General features: G+C 42.2%; 1 protein-coding gene across 1 annotated transcript in view; it reads right to left on the bottom strand.

Annotated features, from left to right (window-relative positions):
- The window catches only part of TMEFF2 (transmembrane protein with EGF like and two follistatin like domains 2), a 296,804-nt gene extending 280,120 nt beyond the window's left edge, over nucleotides 1–16,684 (bottom strand). Inside the window, exons 1-2 of the mRNA XM_058188403.1 lie at nucleotides 15,460–16,684; nucleotides 13,334–13,443 (exon numbers count right to left, since the gene is read on the bottom strand). Of these exons, the coding sequence (XP_058044386.1) occupies nucleotides 13,334–13,443; nucleotides 15,460–15,634 (285 nt within the window). The 5' untranslated portion in view covers nucleotides 15,635–16,684. The remainder of the gene's footprint in view (nucleotides 1–13,333; nucleotides 13,444–15,459) is intronic.
- Between the last annotated feature and the right edge of the window lie 4,655 nt (nucleotides 16,685–21,339).

The raw sequence follows: 21,339 nt of genomic DNA, 5'->3' as shown, positions 1-21,339 counted from the left end.
AAGTTTATAAAAACAGGCATGGTCATATGCTGTCCCATTTAATGGCCACCATGACTTACAACTGTAATTCCTGGCTCGTAAGTTAAAGACTACCTGTATACTTCTAATACACACACTTGCTTACAAAGTAGCTAGTTTGGGCTATTCACCACCGGCTGCTTATGTGCAGATGAGAGAAGACTCTTATGGCAGAAATTCTGCACAGTACTGAATATCAGGAAGTAAAGGCTCATATTTCGGACCAAATCATTACAAATATTAGTGAGATTAATTCATCATGTAATTTAAAAAGAAGATAGTTCAGGGACAGGCATGAATTTGTGACCAAGGACCACAGTGGGTAGAGACCAAAGATACAAAGGGGATAGTACCAAGCCAGATATGGATTTGTTTCCAGCCTGAAGTTAATTGGGAAATTCTCTGGAACAAGAATAAGCCACCAAAAACTACATTATGTTATGTTCATCGTAATTAACGATGCCAGGTTCTCATCTATTTTAATTATTTAATTAGCCAATGTGTTCCATTCTCTTCCTTTCTATGCAGGTCTAATAGCATTCCCTCTCTGTATGGATGGATGTATAAACATATATATTCAGAGATACATACTAGATTAAATAATAGAGTAATTAATTGCCATGAAATATCCTCATTTTCAGGTTTGTATTTCTATTGTATTCTGAATCTGTAAAATGCTTCCTCTTTGGCATGTGGTTGGAGCTCCAGGCCAGCCTATGTCAAACAAATTTTATGGTGTTGGATCTTTCACAGATCTGTATGCTCCATAAAGAAAAGTATCATATATCTGACTCTTACTAGAGCCATTGTTTCTCTCGGTCATGTGCATCTCATATGATATTCACTCACTGGCAAATTGCAAGGTTTAATATGTCCCTCTGACCCTCAAGCAGTAGGAGTTCATGTGCTCCATACCCCACACGGAGAAGCTTAAAATATGAATTTCACTCTTGAGAGAATTTAAGTAGCATCCATTATTTCCCTTTAGTCATATGTATCTCACATGACAGCTTTTTTTAACTAGATTTATATTTTTGACTCTGCAGGATAATGAGTAGCAATAATGCAAAAATGATGTAGAAGTAGCAGAAAACCTGAAATGTCTAATGTACACTTAACACCGACAAGATGCTCCTGGGAGACATCAGTGCTTATAGAGTTCTCCCTTTGGTGCTTGCTACATTCCTTCCCTTATCTGTCAATGTTTACAGGACACTTTTAATATGGGAAAAATAGATGAGGACCCGGCATCATTTTTATTTCCAATAATGTTTTGGAGATCAGATACATACTCTCAGGTGGGTAGAAGGGGATGGTTTGAGGACTACAACAAAGTAGTACTTTGGAAAGATGCTAATCTGTCCAGCGACAAGGAAACGAGATAAATTGGCGGCACTTGACAATCTCCTGGTAGCACTGGGAGCAGGGGTGAAATCCACTTACCTTCCTTACCAGTTCAGAAGTGCACACGCCTTGCATCACATGCGCATGCAGACCTTCTGCACATGCGCAAAACTTTCTTTGCATGCGCAGAAGGTAAAAAACACATTTTCCTGGTTTTAACCAGGAAGTAATGATACCCGGGCGGGTGGGCAGAGCTTTGCTCCGCCATTGCTACCGGATCGCTGAACCACCAGCCACGACTGCTACTGGATTGCTAGATCTGATCAGAACCGGGAGCATTTCACCCCTGATTGGGAGGTAAGGGTTGCTGGCTGAGTACAACTTCACCAGTTTGCTTTTCTTGGTAAATGGATACTTGATTTCATGCACCCACATACCCGACCTGACAATATTTTAAAAGGGCTCCGATTTTAGTCACAACAGAGGTAATAGGACAATGGTAGCCCCATCTCTGGCACTGAGCTTCTAAAATTATTGGCTTGACTCCAACTATGATATTGTTCTACTTTACAATCACTTTAATTCCTGGGCACATGATCAGAATGGCAATTCACTTAAGACTACTTTTGACCTTTGTTCTGTGCTTAATTCTATCTTTATTCTCATCCAGCAGATATTTCTCTCCCTGCTGGCTTCTACAAATGTCTCCAGCTGGAGAAATAAGAGGTAAAGACTAAAGCATCCCCTCCTCCATCTTATCTTCGTGCATGCAGTAATTGCCCCTCCAAGCATGACCTATGCTTTAAAGCCAGGCTTCTGCAGACTTTAACTAGCTATGCTCATCTTGGCTACCATAACTTTTTTGGGGTTATCCAAATAATTTGGCTTCCTCTTGGAATGACAAAGCCAAACTACAGATGGTATAAAGGTCTAGAAGAAATGGAAAAGTACTAAGAATGAATCCCCTAATGAGCTCATACAGTAGGTCTGCTCTCTGCAAGAAGAAATAGTGTCTGCTCTTTTTGAAACAGATGTGTAATAAGCGTGCTCAGTAGAGAAACAGAAGTCCCTCACGGTGAGTATCTGGTGGGTGCCTGGTGCTCTTTTTGTTTGTAGAGTTCTCAAATAGTATGGATGACTTTCTGGAGACAATTCCTGAAATAAATCAGAATGCGTTCACGCAACTCCAAACGATCTGATCTGAACTTGCCCTTTGAGAAAATGGATGTTATATTATTTTTTCCACTCTTCTACTTAATTCTACCAACACATTTTGTATAACTATAGAAAGAAGACCTGGAGCTTCAGGCAGTACCGGTTTCTGCTATAGCAAAGGTTTTTTTGGGGGAAATTATAACTTTTCATTCAATGCATGAAAACAATACACTGAGCAAGGGAGAGGAGGGTGGAGGTTTGCTACAAGGGTTAGGGTTCGGGCTAAGGTAGGCTGGCCCTACTATTAAATTGAGTAGGATGACTAAATTAGGCAGTGGATGCTGAAAGGTACATGGGCCAAGTGGCTTTTCCTCTGCCTTGTTTTATCCACCATCCCATCAGTAGTAGTGAAACAAGATTCAATTGTTACTCTTGTCCAATTCTGAGATGAAGGAAATTTTGAATTTCATCCTAGGCTGGAAAATATTTTGACTCATATTTTATTTCATATTTTTTTATCTTGCCTTTATTACTTTAGAAGTAACTCACAGTGGCAAACATGCCTAATACTCCTTCCTCCTATTTTCCTCACAGCAGCCATGTGTGATGAGTTGGGCTGAAAGTGAGTGACCGGCCCAAAGATACCCAACTGGTTTTAAGGAGGAACTAGAATTCAGAGTTTCTTGATTTCCAGGCCAGGATTTTAACAAGATAACCAAGCTGGTATTATTTATTTTGTTAAATCTTATGATGTATACACAATGATCGTTAAATAATTATGGAGAAATTCCAGAGGAGTTGTGTTTCTTTGTTGCAGAAAAGCTAAAGTCAAAATGAACTTTTTAAAAATTCAACATCCATGACTTAAATGTTCTTTACAAGGCACACAGGGGGTTATTTTCAGTTAAAAATTGTATTGTTCACCATATCTTAATGTGGTAGAGTATTATAAATATTATGGCTAAATTGGCACAGAGTGGGGTTAGTCACACCATCATAAGATATGGAATTTAGCACTATGAATGAGATAAAAGATCTACAGTTGTTTGTTTCTCAGACGGTGTAGAAAATCAAAAGGTATTATTTCTTTGTCCAAATTTTGGGAAATCAAAAGTGCTATTATCAAAACTAAGCAAATACAAATCTTGGATTCTCTTCTCTTTGATATACTGATGCTTGAATCAATGCCACAAATTTTTGCCTTGAATAAACCCTCCACTGATTTCATTTTCTTAACTGCCAAATTACCTATCCTGATCATAAACGAAGTTACACACTCCATGTGGTGGGTGTCTACAGAGATCAACTGATGGAGCTGTGCTACCTTGCCAGTATGACAGTACTCAGACAGGTTCCTGATTTTGCAGGTCCTGCACGAGTCTTAGGTTGATTGCCTGAATACTATATTCAGTATATATAAACAGTATATATAAACAGTATATATAAATATATATATACATATACATACATACATATATATATACATATACATATACATATATATATACATATACATATATATATATATATATTTATATAAATAGTATATTTATTTATATAAATAGTATATTTTCTGAGATTGACATTAGAAGCTTGATGTTAAGAATTGGGGGGGGGCGGGGGTTTCCTACAGGCACAGTTGAAAGAGAAAGGAAAAAGAGGACTCAGAAGTGAAACATATTGTTCCAAGCAATGTGACTACCAACTGATATTGGGAAAGGAAAGGGGAAAAAAAACCTATGGTAGTCCTCAACTTACAACTATAATTGGCACCAGAATTTCTGTTGCTAAGCAAGGAGGTTGTTAAGTGAGTTGCACCTGATTTTACAAACTTTTTCTTGAAAGGGTTCTTAAGTGCATTGCTGCAGTTGTTAAGTGAATCATGTCTTTAAGCAAACTCAGCTTCCCCCATTGGCTGAGAAAATGGCTGAGAAGGTTATGTATGGCAACTACCTGACCCCAGGATTTTTATAACCATTGTAAATACAGGCTGGTTACCAAGTGTTTGAATTTTAATCATGTGAGGATGCTGCAATGGTCGTTAGTGTGAGGACTGGTCATATGTCACTGCTGTAACTTTGAATCAGTGTTGAGTTTCTACCGGTTTGCCCCACTTGGGCAAACTGGTAGTGGCAGCGGCTGGAGGCTCCGCCCACCCATCACAGACGCTCTGCACATGCGCAGAAGGTTCTGCGCAAGCACAATAGCGCAGAAGTGCAGTGCGCCGAGTGAAGCAAGTGCAGTGCAGGCGCTCACAGTTCCGAACTGGTAGCGAAGGTAAGTGGAACCCATTACTGCTTTGAATGGTTGCTAAGTTGTAAGTCGAGGACTATCTATATTCAAATCGGCAAACAAAGCACCTTATCACCACAATCGGATCTGTTCTCTTCTCCTTCTCTCTGCCATCTTCTCATTTTCTTGATCCTAGCTGCACTTAGGGAAGTGAAAGAGGGTTGCTAGGACTGGTGCAACCACCCCAGGTAACGTCAGACATGAGATTCTTCAAATTTCCAATTGACCACCTAGGCCTGGTCCAGATAGAGCTTCCTGTTTCACTCATAAACAAGGAAAGGCTGGAGGAGAAGAGTTCATTTCCATCATATTTTCTGAACTTGATACTTAACTAAGACAGAATTGGAAAAAAAAAGTGTCATTTCTCTCCCCAACCCCATCACTACAAATAATTAAAAACAAACAAACACTAAAGTCTAGACTCAATGTAAACTCTCAGGGCCACCACAATCTTGGATGCTACTATTATTCTCATTCCAAAAGTTGTTACCAGAGTAAAATGTTTAATACACCATTAGAGGCCAATTAATAAATGTGTAAGAGGTAAACATAAGAATGCTTACTAATTCAGTTCACACTGAACTGAAGCAAATGTAATTTTTCTCATGGGTTTTCTTGGTCCTAATCCTGCTTCCATTTTGAGGCACAGCCATAGTCACCTACTCAAAGTTCAAGTAGGGCCTTTGCCCCTATCTGAAAAACTTGCATTTCCCTCTCATTCTTGATTTTGTGGGATTTATATGACACTTGTTGCAACCTATCTATTAAAATTAATTGAAGAAGGTCACTGTACTGTACATATCTACATTGATCCCAGCCAGCTCAGTTTAGGGTTTCTAACAACAATTATTGATCCTTGCTTCTGGATCTTCCCCAGCAGCCTAATTTGCAGGCATATGTAACCAAATTAAAAAAAAAAACTGTAAAAATATTATATAATGTTGTTACTTATGTTTTGTATTTTACCGTTTGGTGTATGTCTATGTTCTTTCTTTCTTTCTTTCTTTCTTTCTTCTTTCTTTCTTTCTTCTCTCTCTCTTTCTTTTCCTTTTTTGTCTTTTTCTGTTACGTCTTTGATTTTAAAAATGTAAAATATTTAATAAAAATTATTTAAAAAAACAAACAAACTGTATCCTGTAATGAAGTTTCAAACCCTGATTTCTCCAGATCATGCTACCGCTAATGTATTCATTTCGGTTCTTGCTCTTTTCCCATAGAAGCTCCGTCACAATTACCATTCAAAGGCAGGTTAAGTTAAGAAATTTCAACTTGTACATGATTGTCCACAGAGCTCTGAAAATGAGAGATGATTCCAGCCTAGATCTTCTAACTCCAAACAAAATATCTAGTTGGCAAGGAAGGACATATCTGTCTTAACCCCATGCCTTCGAGAAAGTTTTTTTTTTTTAAGAAGAGATCTTCTGATGAAACTTTTAATGCATGTCATAAATACTATCCTTTGTAGACTGTTGGAGATCCAAAGAGTAACACACGCACACAAGCAATCCACCAACTGCAGGTGGAGCCAAGCTCTCATTTGTGCCACCTCATTTTATGATACTCAAATTTAATGGGGAAAGGTTGATTCTCAATGGCATTGTCATGTCCCATTGGAGTCTGAATCTGCGGGGAAAGATGAGCTGGAATAAGAGCCGACAGAGATCAAGAGGGCAGCTCCACTGGCCTTGGAGGAAACTGCGGAAGGGCAGTCAGTCCAGACACAGCTTTTCAAGATTAGAAAGGCTTGCAGACAGGGAGAAGCAGGAGAGACAGAGCTCAGGAGAAGAGCAAGGACCACTCCCTCCTCATCCTAGAGCAGGGAGAGAAGAGAGAAGGCGAGACCAATGCAGACTAAGCCAGCTACGAGGAAGGAGAGTGCCCCACCCAGTTTCACAAGGCACACCTGAGGATTGAGATGTAAGGAGGTGCCAGGGGAGGGGCATTTGTCAGGAACAAGCATTGAATCTGTGGAGCTTCATATGCACTTGCCGATGCCTGGAGATTACTGTGCTCTGTCTTGTGGGGCTTGTCCGGTTTGCCTGCTTCGCCGAACTTCTTGCTCTGGTTACTGTTTGGCTAACCTGGCTTATTGGACTTTTGGCTCTGGTTACTGTTTGGCTAACCTGCTTACTGGACTGCTGGCCCTAGTTACCGTTTGGCTAATCTTGCTTACTGAACTGCCCGCAGCCAGAGGCTGCTGAAAGTGCATTTGAAAGCTTTGCTCCAGGACTTGTAGTACACATGGAGACGTTTGGGGGCAAAGTTGGAGCAATGAAGGGGAGTTAGACCTGTTCCCTGGCTGTGTTGTTTTCGTGCCAGGCCCGGGTCATCATAGGCACAGTGTAGCAGCTTTTTCCCAAATGCCTCCAGTTCTACTTCTAAATTCAACTGCTAGAAAATAAACCACCTCGGAACCAGTGGAACCTACTGCTAACAACAGTGCAATTCTACAAAACACTATCCCAAAGAAGTCCAGTTCCAAAATTAAAGAGACCCGAGTAAACGCCATCCTCCATTGTGTAATTGAACAACAACAATGACAACAACGCCCTTCTTGCAAAGAACCCTAAAAAGGTATGCTACTGAAATGTCTCTACGGAAAATGTTCCTCAATTGAACGACAGAAATTATAAAGGAACTTTCCAGTTAAAAAACGTCTATGTTGGAGAAATGTACATGTCAAAGAACCCTCTGAATTTTGGTAAAATGACTCACAGAATACTCCCATGTCATATGAAAGACTAGAAGCACACTTTTTTTTCCCTTACATTTTTAAAATGAGCCTAAAGAAAAATCAGCAGTCCTACTGATTCTAGATGGTATAATTGACAGGATTATTAGCAATCTGCCTATCCTTACCTGTAGCAGAAGCAGCAGCACAGTGTGATCGTGCTTTGTAGCTTTTTTAACTTTCCCATTTACCCATGAGGCTAGAGTGACATTGTAGGAAATTAAATAATTAGAAGTAGCCGCTAGATGCGACTTGTAATGTTGACCAGGCTTTTCATTTTAAAAGAGCGAGCCAAGGCAAACAACAGTAGCCTGATTTAAGCTGATTTAACTTGTGATCATCCTTGAAAACATGTCTTGTATTGCCAGCACAGATGATATACCTTAAGCACCAAAGTGGACCCAAGGTCTTAGAAGGACTACATAATAAGTTTACTAAGACAACTAGCCCTAATAAACTAGTTGTTCTAATAAGCTTATTAGCATGAGTATAAGTTTATTAGGACATAGCATAATCTTATATGAGCATAACCTGAGTAGCAAATTTGTTTAGCATTCATTTTTAAACAAGCAAAGCTAATTTAACCTTCAAGACAAATACGTGGGACAAAACATGATTACCGTATTTTTTGGAGTATAAGATGCACCTGAGCATAAAAACACAACTGATCTTTGGAGAGAGAAGCAATGAGAAAAGTAGACAAACCACGGAGATCGTTTCACTCGCTAGTGCTTCCTTAGGGCTGAAAAAAAGCTTCACAGCTGAGAGTTGGAGGGAGTAGACAAAGCAGGGAAAATCGCTTCACTGAAAAAAAGCTTAGCATGGAGATCGATTCACTTGCTAGCACCTTTTTAGGGCTGAAAAAAAGCTTCAAAAAAGCTACATTCGGCGTATAAGACGCACCCAAATTTTTAGCCTCTTTTAGGAGGGAAAAAAGTGCATCTTATACTCCGAAAAATAAGGTATATTTCAGACTATACCACTTTAAGCTCAATGGGGACACAAAAGCTAATGTTAGAAGAAAACTATATTTTAAAAAAATTGTTAGGGAAAAATTGCATTGAAAAAGTGTATATTCTAGTTGGCGGGATCCAGGAGAAGAGCCTTCGCCGTTGTGGCCCCAGCCCTTTGGAACATCTTCACCTGAGGTGAAATTGGATGCCACTCTCCAAACTTTCTGCAACAACCTGAAGACATGACTCTGGCAGTTGTCTTGGGGCCCCAATTGGAGACTATCACACTGTAGTTGGTTGATCAAGTAATAGCAGTATATTCTACTCCCTTTCTCCCCAGCTTTAGTTACTTACAACTTGTATTTTACTGCAAATTCAATGTGATTTTATACATATACAAACATATGCATATGGAGAGAGAGAGAGAGAGAGAGAGAGAGAGAGAGAGAGAGAGTGTCAGTCAGTCAGTCAGTCAGACAGACACACACACAAATACACTGTGGATTTTACTCTAGTCACTGCCAACTATAGGGGGCAGTGCTCATCCCCGTTTCAAGGCCATTGAGCCAGTGCTTCCTGAAGCCATTTCTGTAGTCAAGTGGCCACCATGACATCATTGGTACCTTCCCACCGAAGTGGTATCTATTTATCTACTTGCATTTTCATGCTTTCGAACTGTTAGGTTGGCAGGAGCTGGGGCAAGAACAAGAGCTCACCTTGTCACATGGCACTCAGGTAATCGAACTTTCCTGCTGACTTTCCACCCGACAAGCCCAGCATCTTAACCACTGAGCCACCGCACTACCCAGACAGACAGACAGATAGATTGATAGAGAGACAAACAGACAAATAGATACAGATAGACAGACAGATAGATGTATAGATGCTGTAAACTTCCCAGAGTCGCCTTGCAAAGAGATGGGCATCAAGCAAATTTAATAAATATAAATAAATAAATATTGCAGAAAACATGTATCTTTGCCCAGATATCCTGGTGTGTCTGTTTACAAACACACAGTAGATGTCTAATATAAAATCTAATTGAACCGAATCTGACAATATATAAATTCAACAGATAACAATTGCATAATTCATATACATAAAAGGAATATCAAGTTGATGGGGAAACTGAGCTGAAAACTCTTTAAGACTGAATCCATGAATAAGATGACACACATCTAAGAGGTTGATTGCGCATTTATAGATATGTCTGCCATATTTCTTCAAACGGGCTACCTGCCATTTGCTCAGGCTAAGGCATTTTGAAAATTTTATTTCCTTGGATGGAAACAAAATAATGAAAACAAGACTAGAGGAAGGGTGGTGCCATGGCCTTTGCACACTGATTTTAGGAAGGAAAGTTTGGCACAGCCTTTTGGGATTCTTGCTTAATGGTTACCTTCAATCAGGAGACTGACTTTTATCTTTCTTAAGATAGATTCCAAATAAGCAGGCATAGCAGAAGTAATGTAAAGACAGACTTCAGCCAAATATTATCCAGAAGCCAGATCCCAGCAGTACCATTTTCTTCCTATTTACCAGCATTAACTTGCCATTCAGTCTTGGGGCTTATAGGCATAGCAGTCAAATGGACTACTACAGTTACGCTCATATGTATGGGTGTGAAAGAATATAAAGGATTTATATACAGTATATCCATAACCATCTATCCATAACCATCTATCCATCCATCCATCCATCCGATCCATCCTATCTATCTATCTGTCTGTCTGTCTGTCTGTCTGTCTGTCTGTCTGTCTGTCTGTCTTCACAGGGTTCAAACAATCTCCAGTACTACTCCAAGAAAGTGAGGTTCTAGGTGACAGAATAAACAGACTGAAGATCAAGATGCACTTGAAGAGGTGGCAAAGCCTACCTCTCAACTCCCCAAAAACAGTGTTCCTAGGAAAAGAGAACATTTATTCCTTATCTACTTTCTCTTTTTACTTTTCACTTTCACTATTCTCTCTCCATTATTAGATTGAATCATACTGCAGGGTGGGATGTCTCTAGACGTCCTGGTTTCTACCATCTATGCAAGCAAGGTTTGATGGAACAATTAATCTCTTTGTACAAGCAAAAAGTTCATCATGCTTTGCTTCCTAGAACCACATGCTGAGAAAAATAAAATAAAGCACAAGACTCCTAGGGTTCAGCTCTAAACTTTGGTTTTGTGTTGGGGGTGAACCCAGGAACTAGATGATCAACCTTTGAAGTGGTCCCGGGTGTTGTGTCTGAATCTGCAGCAAAATGGGCAAACAGACCTCTTCTTCCCCATGAAAATCATGGTCAGATTACTACAGAGAGTAAAAGCACAATAACAAGCTTTTTCTGTTGGCAACCCTACCTGGAACAAGTTTTTTTACTCCAGCGGGGAGCCATGATGGCTAGTACATCTCTGGATTAGGAGAAATGGTTTCCAAGCCAAATGATGCAGAGCTTTTGGGAGGGTTTGAATTTCTGGGGATTCTGGGGTTAGAAAATAACCCTATGTTCAGTCCTTGCAGAGGTCCTGCATTAACTGGATTCTGCATAACTGAACCCAGGTAGTGTCGTATTGATTGCATTTATAATCATTTATGATTCATTACTTAGCAGGGTTTGTTCTTTTGAGCAAGTAGAATTTGGAATGAGTTGTTTTAGCATGAGAACGAAAGATTCAATAGACTCCATATACTCCCAGCAGCCCTTTCTGTTCTTTGGGAAATAGCTTCTGTTGCCTCTGCTGTTATGAAAGCCCCTGTTTCAGTCCACTGTGTTCCCTAAATTTAAACCAATTGTGAAGCCCAACTGGAGCCAGACAGGAGGAAGTCAGTGTGCTCTGAGCTGGCTTTTGAGTTTGTTGCCGTTGGTGCTGAATTTTCTGCCACTCCCCATCAGGCAGTGATACAAGGACAAAGCATTAAATCAATGCCTTGGAAGAAGCAACTTCCAAGGAACTCAAGGAAGAGATTCATTTGAGACTTACAGAGAATACCTCCTCTTTTGGCAAGAGTTTGAGTCTGCAAATATGACACTTGAATGTAGTGTTATTTATAGGCTTAGTGATAACATAAATATAAATGCAACGTGCATAGCATGGCTTTAGCAAGCATTATGCAATCCTAATACCTAATTTGAAGATTGATTAGGCACTGGCTATGAAATGCCATGCATGCTTAGAGAATCCTTATTCAATTAAAGGCTTATCACATATGGCTGCTACTACTACACTGTTAGATGCTAATCTAGTGATTTTTGTGACTGTGATTATTTTTATGGAATCCGAGAGGAAGTAAGGCTATAAAAGGACAACCTCCCATTCCCCCACCCCTTTACTAGGATGTCTTTACTTCTAAAGCATGCTTCCGATACAGTTTTGGTACACAATGAAATATGCAAAGGAAAGCAATTTGAAAACACTACACAATGTTTCTATTCTCTTTTTGTCCACTTGTAAACATCTATTTCATTCAACATTTTAGAGAAAATATATTCACTGAGAAAGAGAAAGAACAAACAATGGGCTAAAAAAGGTAAGATACAGAGAAGTAAACAAGGGATTGACAAATGTCATAAAGATTATACTTTTCCAATATATTAATTGACTTAGAATAACTAAACATATTATATGGTATTAAAGGTCTGAAAATGACTATTAAGTTCTAAAGAAACCATAAATATTCTAAATACAGTCAGCACAGTACAAATCATAAAATGAAATAAATTAAAAGTGAAGGATTTTTTTCCCATGCTAAAAGTCTGTTCTAATTTACAAGTTCTATAAAATTAAAATAAAGACTTTATGCAATCAAAGAAAACAAAATGTGGTATAAATTCACGTATTGAACTGTAGTCTAGGAATGACACTCAATTTGAATGAAATTCGGGGGGGGGGATTTACTTTTGAGATATGAACTTCCAATGTTTGCAGAAGAAAATGTAATAATAATTTATCTGTGCAGAAATATAGTATTATTTATCCTTCTTGATGTTCCATTAAAGTCTGAAATTAAACCACTCCTAGGAGGGAAACTGTGCTGATTTCAGTCATGCATTTAGGGCGCAGAAACTGGTTGTAATAAGCCATTTTAGGCAGAATTCTGTGAAAGAAATGCAGCTTGCTGAAACCAATGGGACTTATTCCCAAGTAATGTTTGCTTCTAAGTGCCAGTTTAACACAGCAGCAGTTCCTACATTTCACTTAACTAAGAATAGCTTTGCCTTCACCCTTCCAGAGAGACACCTTCAGGTTTATTAACACATAGGAAGTTTTGTTTCAGACAATGTGGACTCCACCCTTAAAATCAGTAGAATTTCAATTTCAAATCTTTATTGTCAGTGGACAACATATGTACACAATGAGATTGGCTGATTGGTTGAGAAACTGATTCAAGTAATATTTATACTTTCTTGGATTTGGAATCCGACTCCAGCCAACCAAGATAGATTTCTCTCTTGGAGGAACAGAACAACCTTCTCTCCAATATTTGAAGTCATACAGACCTTCTTTACCCATCAGATCAGTACGGCCTGCTCAATCTTTAACTGAAGATCTGCCTGATTAGGAGAATGGAGAATGAGCAGAACAACTGATTTTATAAAGGCCACCACAGTTCAAGCTTAGATCCCCCGCAAGCATCTAAGGAAGCATTGGAAGAACATCTTCATTTTTTTCCCAGAGACTCTATCTTCTTGACACCAGTTGGCTATCCTGCCAGCTCTTTAAACTTGCAGCCAGCCTTTCTCCCTGACTTCTCTCCGTGCAGAGATATCAACTGCCAAGTGATGGCTTGTAAGGCAAGATTCCTGATTTGTATTCTCATTAGTGAATTACCGAATGAGAGATCAATCTTCTTACCTTGAACTGACAGACGCAAGTCACGGTATCACCAATCCTTAAGCACTCCCCGTCAAATTTGCAAGTATTGGTGTCGCAGAGAAAGAGATCATTTTCTCTGTCATCATAACCTCAAACAGAAGAGAAAAATGCTGTCAGCTTCAGTCTGGCAAAGGGACGGGAACAGGGCAACTGCTTTTTTAGGCACCTGGCACAACAATCCTTATGGAAGAAGCATATGCTATTTTCTCATACCCACTTTGGCTAGCATCCTTTCTCCAAAGGAGTTTGCTATTCTGGCACACTCACCTTGCTGCTGCCACCTCACCTTTTTCTCTGTGAGATTCTAGTTTCTCAAAAATCAAACATTTGCTTGTAAAGCAACACATTTCCTGCCCCTCCTAACAGCTTTTCTTGTCCCTAAGTCTAAAATGGGAATTTCTTCAACGCTCCTCTAGTAATAAAGATAAACCAGCTGCATGATTTTTGTGATAGGCTGCCTGGTTCCAATGAAGACTGATCACCTCCAGGTTAATAGGAGGGAGGCGGCAGGTTTTGCAAAGAGCTGCTGAAAGAGCCTTTCCTCCAGTTCTGATAGGCAGGTTAACAGATCTGGCTAGCGAGTCAGCTCACAAATGCCTAGCCAGTTGTCAGACCTCAGCTAGTTGCCATCCTATTCTGAGGGTGTGTAGCAAGGGACTAAAGAAAACAGCCATTTTTCAGGCTCCGAATCTAGCTTTCATATGATCCTTATGTTCTAAGGTTGTAGAGCTCGGCTGTGTTTTAAAAATGAAAACGTTACTCTAGGGCAAAGGCAACATTGCTCTGAATGACTTGGATAGTCATGCCATTCCTGTAATGTATCTGAAGTAGTTTGGGGAATACTTTTAACATTACAGAACAATAATACCAGGCTAAATCCTACAGATACTGCAAAGGTGACTGAGATATGAAGCTTTGGGTTTGTTTGCCTTAACCAAATGAAGCCAATCAAGATGAGAAAACTGCAGAAAACGATGTATTCAGCAGGTATTGTCCCCACCTTCTGTACACAGAGAGAAAAGATCTGCTTTTGCTTCAGATTCAGAGTTTCACACTTTTTATGAGGGGAAGAAGCTGCATTTTTCTAGTGGCTTGCCATTTTTATCACTGGGCATTTATAGATGCACAGGGTCCTTACATAAGAAATATAGACATTTTCACTGGAAGGGAAAATACTTCCAGAAACATTTGGAAGTCAAGCTCATGTGGGAAGCATGATAGCACAGCTGGTAAGCACATTCCAGACACAAGAACAATTAACCTTTTGAAGATGAGCTGGATCAACCGAAAAGACAACTGATAGGGAGAGGTAATAATAACTCTCTGGTGCTGCCTCTTCCTTATTCAATTAGAGGGTTTCAGTTGGAGGGTGCCTGGAAAACCACTTTGAGCAGGAATGAGACTGACCAGAGACATAAGGCAAAGGAAGCCTGCTTAATAGCAGCTTTCAGAAACAGTAGGCAGCTTTGGACCTGATTTTTAATACTTTGCTTTTCTTCTTGGGAATAAAGTCTTTCTTCCAATTTAATTTCTTCCTTTCCAGAAAGCATCTCACATTTTAAAGTTAAGAGAGAAAGAGAAAGAGGGTGTGAAGGAAAGAACTCATGGTCATCCCAAAGAACTAAAAATCTGCGCAGAATGCCCAAAGCCACAAGGCAAGTGGAAATGAGCTTTATGGACTTGCTGGTTCTTAGTAAGCAGTCCAGACTTTCCTGAACAAAAGACCATCCCTTTTAAGTGCTGCTTTTTATCTCTTGCTTGCTTGCTCTAACTTTGAATAATGGGCAAGCGTCCTAAGAATCATTTTACAAGATCCACCCTTTGCCGGCACGTCAGTTTGCGTTCAGACAACCCAAGCCTAGGGAGCTCCCCATCCAAAGTCAGTGTCGAACAGAGGCAATTCAAGGCGGGATGGAAGTAGCAAAAAAAGCTCGTTAGTCTGTCTAACACTTCCAGACAGCCCCGCGGTGGGCCGCTTTTCAGAAGAGCATCAATCCCACCCCTCGAACTCTCTTCCTCTTTCGCCCATCCGAAAAAAAAAAAGATGCCTTTGCTTACAAAGGGAGAGACTCCATTTCTGGCCCCACGTTCCCGCCCAAGCTTACCGGAGCAATTCCAGCCGGTCGGCGTTTGGCAGTCACTTAAGGAGGTAGGGAAGGCTGCAAGTTTGTCCGGCCGGGCGACGATGAGCAGTGTCACCGGCAGAAGCAACCAGCAAAAGCAATCGCAAAGTGTCCAGCTGCTGCACTGGCGAGCTGCGGAAGATTCCCACAACACCATGACTTCTGGAGTCAACTCTCGAGCGGTCGTGAGAGGGAAGCTCCCCAAAGCAGGTCGGTCTCGGACAGGCGAGCAGCAAGAGGCGTCGGGGGCGACTTAGCATCCCGGGGGGCCCAGCCAACAGGAAGCTAGGAAGAAGCAGCACCCAAGTACTAGCATGGTGAAGATCCTGAGAGTTTCGGCAGAGATATCCAGGGGCCTAGCCCAGCCCGGGGAGTGGCAGGAGCAAGGGCGGCCAAGAAGGAGGAGGAGGAGGAGAGCCAGGAGGCTGGAGCAGCCGCTGCCATAAGGGGTCGGGCTGGGCTGAGCTGGAGAAAAGAGCGTCAAGGCGCTTCGCAGCCAAGCCGCCGCCGCTGCCTCCTCTCCTGCTCTGCCGCCCGCATCCCTCTGGCGTTGGGAAAGCAGCAGGTCCTCTCAGCCCGCCGGGGTCACGTGGCGCAGGCAGAGCCGGCCCTGATTGGACGAGCGGGATGCAGGTCCCTGGGAAGGAGGGGGAGGGAGGCAGGGTGGTGGTGGCGGCGGCAGAAGCAGCAGCAGCAGCTGGAGCGAGAGATGCTGATGCTAATGTTGGCTGGGCTGGGTCCTCTCTCTGTGAGGCGCACAAGGGAAGCTCGGGGGCGGCAACACCCTACCCCGCCCTGTGAACTGGTGGGGCTCAGCCGGCAAGTGGCGGATGAGAGAGGGAACCCGCTTCCTCCCCAGGCGGATGGATTGATTCGCAGCAAAGACACGGGCGTCGGGGATCTCGGACCGGGCAACGTCTTCTGCACGAAGAAACCCTCTCGCTCTTCGCGTCCCCTCGCCGGGAAGAGCCGCCAGCTGGATCTACGGCGCGATGCTTCGTCGGCGCCCCCTCTAAAACCTTGCATCCTTCCAGGGCTGAGGCGCTTTTGCGGCGCAGCGTCCGCACCGCCGCCGCCTCCTCCGCCGCCCGCTTTCCCAAGCCCTCCCGTAGACTGAGCTTGCAGACACGCGCTCATTGAGCCGAGGTCCCAGCCAGGCGCACCACAGGCGTGTGAAAGTTGAATTGCGGTCACTACGCATGTGCGAGCGCTGAAGATCCGCGAGCGCGCGCGCGCGCACCTGAATGTGTGTGTCTGTTTCTAAATGAGGGAAGCGTGTGTTGTGCATGTGCGCGAAGAAGCGGCGGAGGTAACGATCCGTAAATGGGACCCGTACGCGCGGAGGGAGGGACGGTGGGAAGAGTCGTGGAAGAGGCTCTGGCCCCGTTTGCACAATTCTTGGATGCGCGACTTGAGTTTTTCTCTGTCGCCGGCCGCGCCTGAAAGGGACCATTCTTCAAGAGTCTTCGTGAATATGTTTCTTTCGTAAATGACCAGGCAGAAAACGGCTGCAGCGCGTTTCGCAGCTGGAAACACCCAGCTGAAACGCGGAGCCTCTTAGCCCGAGGTTTGAAAGTTCGTCGCGACAATCCAAGGAGCGTCGTTTACTCGTGGAGGTTGTGGAAAGGGGAAGGAAAGAAGAAGAAGAAGAAAAAGATGGAGGAGTGAGAACAGAAACCAGAGAGAGAGAAAAAGAGCAACTGCCAACAATTCAATCTCTCTCGCTCTCCCGAAGAACGGACTATCCGCCGGCGGGGGGCGTGGAGCACTGCCGCAGGCGCCATCCACATCAATTCACTAGGAGTGTCGTCCTCCCCGATTCAGCTCCAGGGCTCGGTCGGAACCACACCCAAGCCAGGTCTCCCTCAAGTCATCGAGAGGTTCCTCCCACCCGTCCGGACGGGGCTGCAAGGCTCGGGGTGGTGTGTTGTTGTTGTTTTGACTCTCAAAAATGCGTGTATGTTGCTGTAGGATATGTACGTATTTCTTGAGAAAAATCCGGGGAGGAGGAGGAGGAGAACGGATAATTTAAATTTTGACTGCTTTTTTGCTCTGGTCAAAAGCGGAGGAGAAAAACCAACCCAGAGAAAAGGAGGCATCCGCAAGAATGGAGACAGGGAATGATATTTGCCTCTCCCAGGCCTTCTCCCTAATACCGAGGGCAATGCGGGAAAGGAAGGAAAAGTGTTTCTTGGCGCCGCCCGCCCCGCGGTGCCTAATTTGTTTCCGCCTTAATCTCGACGCCTTTGGCCGACGCCACCCCCCCCCCCAAATTGCTCTCCACGGGCAAGCATTCTGCGAACCTTTCCGCCCGCGCCGCTGCTCCGCTTCCCACGGAAGTCGCGCTTGCCTTTACCCTCCGCGTTGCGCCCACTCTGCTCTCTTTCGCCCGCAGTCCCTACCGCCCCGTGGCAGCGAGCGGAGAAACCGCGGCCCTTCAATCTGCGCTATGCAGCGGCTCTCGCTCCTTGACTGCATTAGCGCGAGCGGGCGCGCGTGCTCACAGGAAGCAACCCGGACAAGCAAGCGGCGATCAATTAGCCCTGACGGCATCGAAGAAGCGTTCAGGTCTTCGAAGGAAAAGTGGAGGAAAATGCCCATTAGAGAGACGGAGGAGGAGTGGGGCAGGGGCAGCCTTCATCCAAGAAACAAACGAATTAAATATCTCTTATTCAAACACACACCCGCGCGCTTTCAGATTCGCCTGCCGCTTCAGCCGAAGTGATGGCACCCGGTTTGCTCGTTTGCACGAAGGGCGATTTTAACCGCTCGGGACTTGCAGGCGAGCCAGGCAGGGTTCCTTGTCCCTTCCAATTAGCCAGATTGGCAGTTTAATCAGGCTCGTAGGAGAGAAAACCAGCGCTTTCAAGGAAATGAAAGCAAAAGCCCATTAGCAAGTGTTTAGGCAGCAATTGCGGCGATCAAGTAAAAAGCTGAACCTCGCGGGAGTTCAGGGCTCGGGTAGTATTTGCGGGGCGGGAAAAGAGACGAGGCATGAAAGAGGCAGAAATTAGCCTGCTCTTGGGTACGCGTGGGCAGCTTTAAAAGCCATTCTAGTAAATTCGCGGTCCCGCTAAAAGTCATCTTGCTGCGAAGTTTTTTTGTTTTTAATGCGTGCGTTTGCATCCTTTCAGATCGTCTTTTTTTTTTATGCTTTACGTATTGGACAGAGGAAGAATTGTTAACTTTCTTTTTACATTTGCCCCTCAGTCGCTCTTTCTATCACTTTCTGTGGCTTCCCATACAGGGAGACTTGAGTTAATCCACCAAGGGAGCATAGCACATAAAGCTCCACCATGTGGCAAGAGCGCATCCGTCACTGGATACTGAGTACTGGAAATAGCAGTTGAATAAAAGAAATGGCTTCTCCGTGAATTCTGACAAGTCAAAGGCTGCCAGCAAGTGGAGAGACAGTAGTAGTGGTGGTGGGGATAATCAGTGGTGCTTTGAGTAGCAGCCTCTGTCAAACGTTCATCTCCAGCAGTATTAGATGTATTACTGTTGCCCATCCATACTCACATGGGTGGAAACATTAAAGTCTCAAGAGCTGGTAGAGAAGTGAAGTTAGACCAGTGGTGGGATTCAAGTAATTTAACAACCGGTTCACTGCCCTAATGATTTCTTCCAACAACCAGTTTTCCAAACGGCTCAGAAAGTTAACAACCGGTTCTCCCGAAGTGGTGCGAACTGGCTGAATCCCACCACTGAGTTAGACCCACCCACCCCACTCACCTTAAGATTTGGCTGATCCTTCAACATTAATCAAAATCAATGCCACTGCATTAAAACATTGATCCCATTAAAGCATGCCATGTACAACTCCTCATTTGCTATATATATATTTATTTGTAACCATTGGTTTTAGCAAAATTTGTTCTAATTTGGAGATAGGAAACACTCCAGCAAACACTCCTTAACCAGACCAAAGCAGTACCATTACAATGAGTGGTTATACATGGGAGTAATCATAATTTCAAAAAAGGGAAGAAACCCTATCAGGGCATCATTGTGAAAGAGAGATAGAGAAATCTAAGAGAAAATGATTTGTATAGTAGCATATATAAGTGGCAGAATTCAGCTAATTTTGGCTGATCTCAGAAAAGCTCATTGGTAACCAATGTTTAGTTTAAACATTGTTGGTTAGTATTTTGATGAGAGACCACTAAAATCCCATGGGAATGGGATATAAACTAAACTGGGGGAATTAAAAATAAATCCTTGAAGAAAGCAACAACAAAATGCTTATGCCCTGTTGCTAAAGTAAAATCATCATGGGGTAGGATTGCCCTGCGGGAAACTTGAATAGCATTGTGGAAGATTCAAAATCTGAATTCTAGCTTAATAGTTGACCCCAACTTTGTATGCCAAGACAAACAGCCTGATGCCCTTAGGAGCTCCCATCTGGCCCTGTATTTAGCCAATAGTTGTCTTGCTGCTTCAATTTTTGAGCACAGTGCCTGAACCCCAGGCCTTTGATGTGAGCTGTGACTTGTAAGGATAAAATACATCAATTACACAAATGGTTCCAGTCCTCCTTGATGTGTTGATAGAATAAGTCCACTTTCTTTCTCTCTTGATGGTGCTACTACTACTATTATTGCAGCTTTTGAATATTCCCAAACCCATCTGGCATCTTAGGTAGCATGTGAGTGGCCAACTGGCAACTGGAGTTGCATCCATACCTACAACGCCTCTTTGTCAGCCATGTCTGATTGAGCAGATTTTCTTTCCCACATGAAATAAAAGGAGCCTCCGTGGTCATTAAATTCTCACCCAAATTCTTTCATGTTGCCTTTTGATTTTGCCCTGGGAGTGATAATTGCTAGGCTTCAGGCAATTTGTGCCAAAAGTCTGAATTCCACTGAAATTTCTGCATTTAAATAAATTTCAGTTTTCATTGTTCTGAGGAGCAAATCACTGAATATTTCCGGGTTGGATTATCTATGAGTTTCCTTCATACATAGCATCCAGATACTTAGTTATCAAAATACTTTTCCACCATATTTCTGAATAAACAATTAATAAAAGCCACCCATAAAAGTAACATTTCAAGACCAAATTCATTTTTGTCAATTTATTTCAGCATTCTTTTCCTTATTGCTTGATATAGATTTTGGGGAGTGAACAATTAGAATGTGGATAAATAAAAGTAATGGTGCTTTTATTTTTTATTTTTTTATTAGTTTATAGTATAAAATATAAAACTACACAAACAAATAGGAAAAATACGAGAGGGAAAAGGGAAGGGAAAAATTCAGAAAAGGGAAAAAAAGAAAAGGCATTGACCTTTGGTGCAGTAAAATAAGAAAGTAACCTCAACTTTTTACTTTTACATTGTAGTATAAAGTAGCCATTTCTATACCAACAAATCTATCTAATTGGTAAAACTGAAAATCAAAGTTTCATTTTTTTTCCCTACCTCAAGCACAAAGTCTTGAAATGATTTCCAAGTAGAAACGTGTTCGTTAATCAAAACAGTCAATTTAGCCATATCTGCTAACTCTATCAACTTTTGCAGTCATTCATCCATTGTGGGACTCAAAGTGTCCTTCCATTTTGGTGCATAAATTAATTTTTGTCGCTGTCAACGTATATAATATCAAAGTTCCAAATTTTTTCCAAGTATTTTTCCATTAAAACAAAAAGGGAAATTTCTGGTTTTATCTTAATGTTCACTTTAGGAATCTTCTGTATTAGAATATGAATCTCACTCTGATATTTCTTCGCTTTATCACATCACCACCACAAATGATAAAAAAGTTCCTTCTTTACATTTGCATTTCCAACATTCATTTGAAGTACCTTTATAGATTCTTGATAATTAATCTGGTGTTAAATACCAACAATATATCATCTTACAAA

This window comes from Ahaetulla prasina, chromosome 1, assembly GCF_028640845.1.
Source record: "Ahaetulla prasina isolate Xishuangbanna chromosome 1, ASM2864084v1, whole genome shotgun sequence".
Lineage (NCBI taxonomy): Eukaryota > Metazoa > Chordata > Lepidosauria > Squamata > Colubridae > Ahaetulla > Ahaetulla prasina.
The sequence above is the reverse complement of the archived record's forward strand: the minus strand, read 5'-3'. Positions and strand labels throughout refer to the sequence as shown.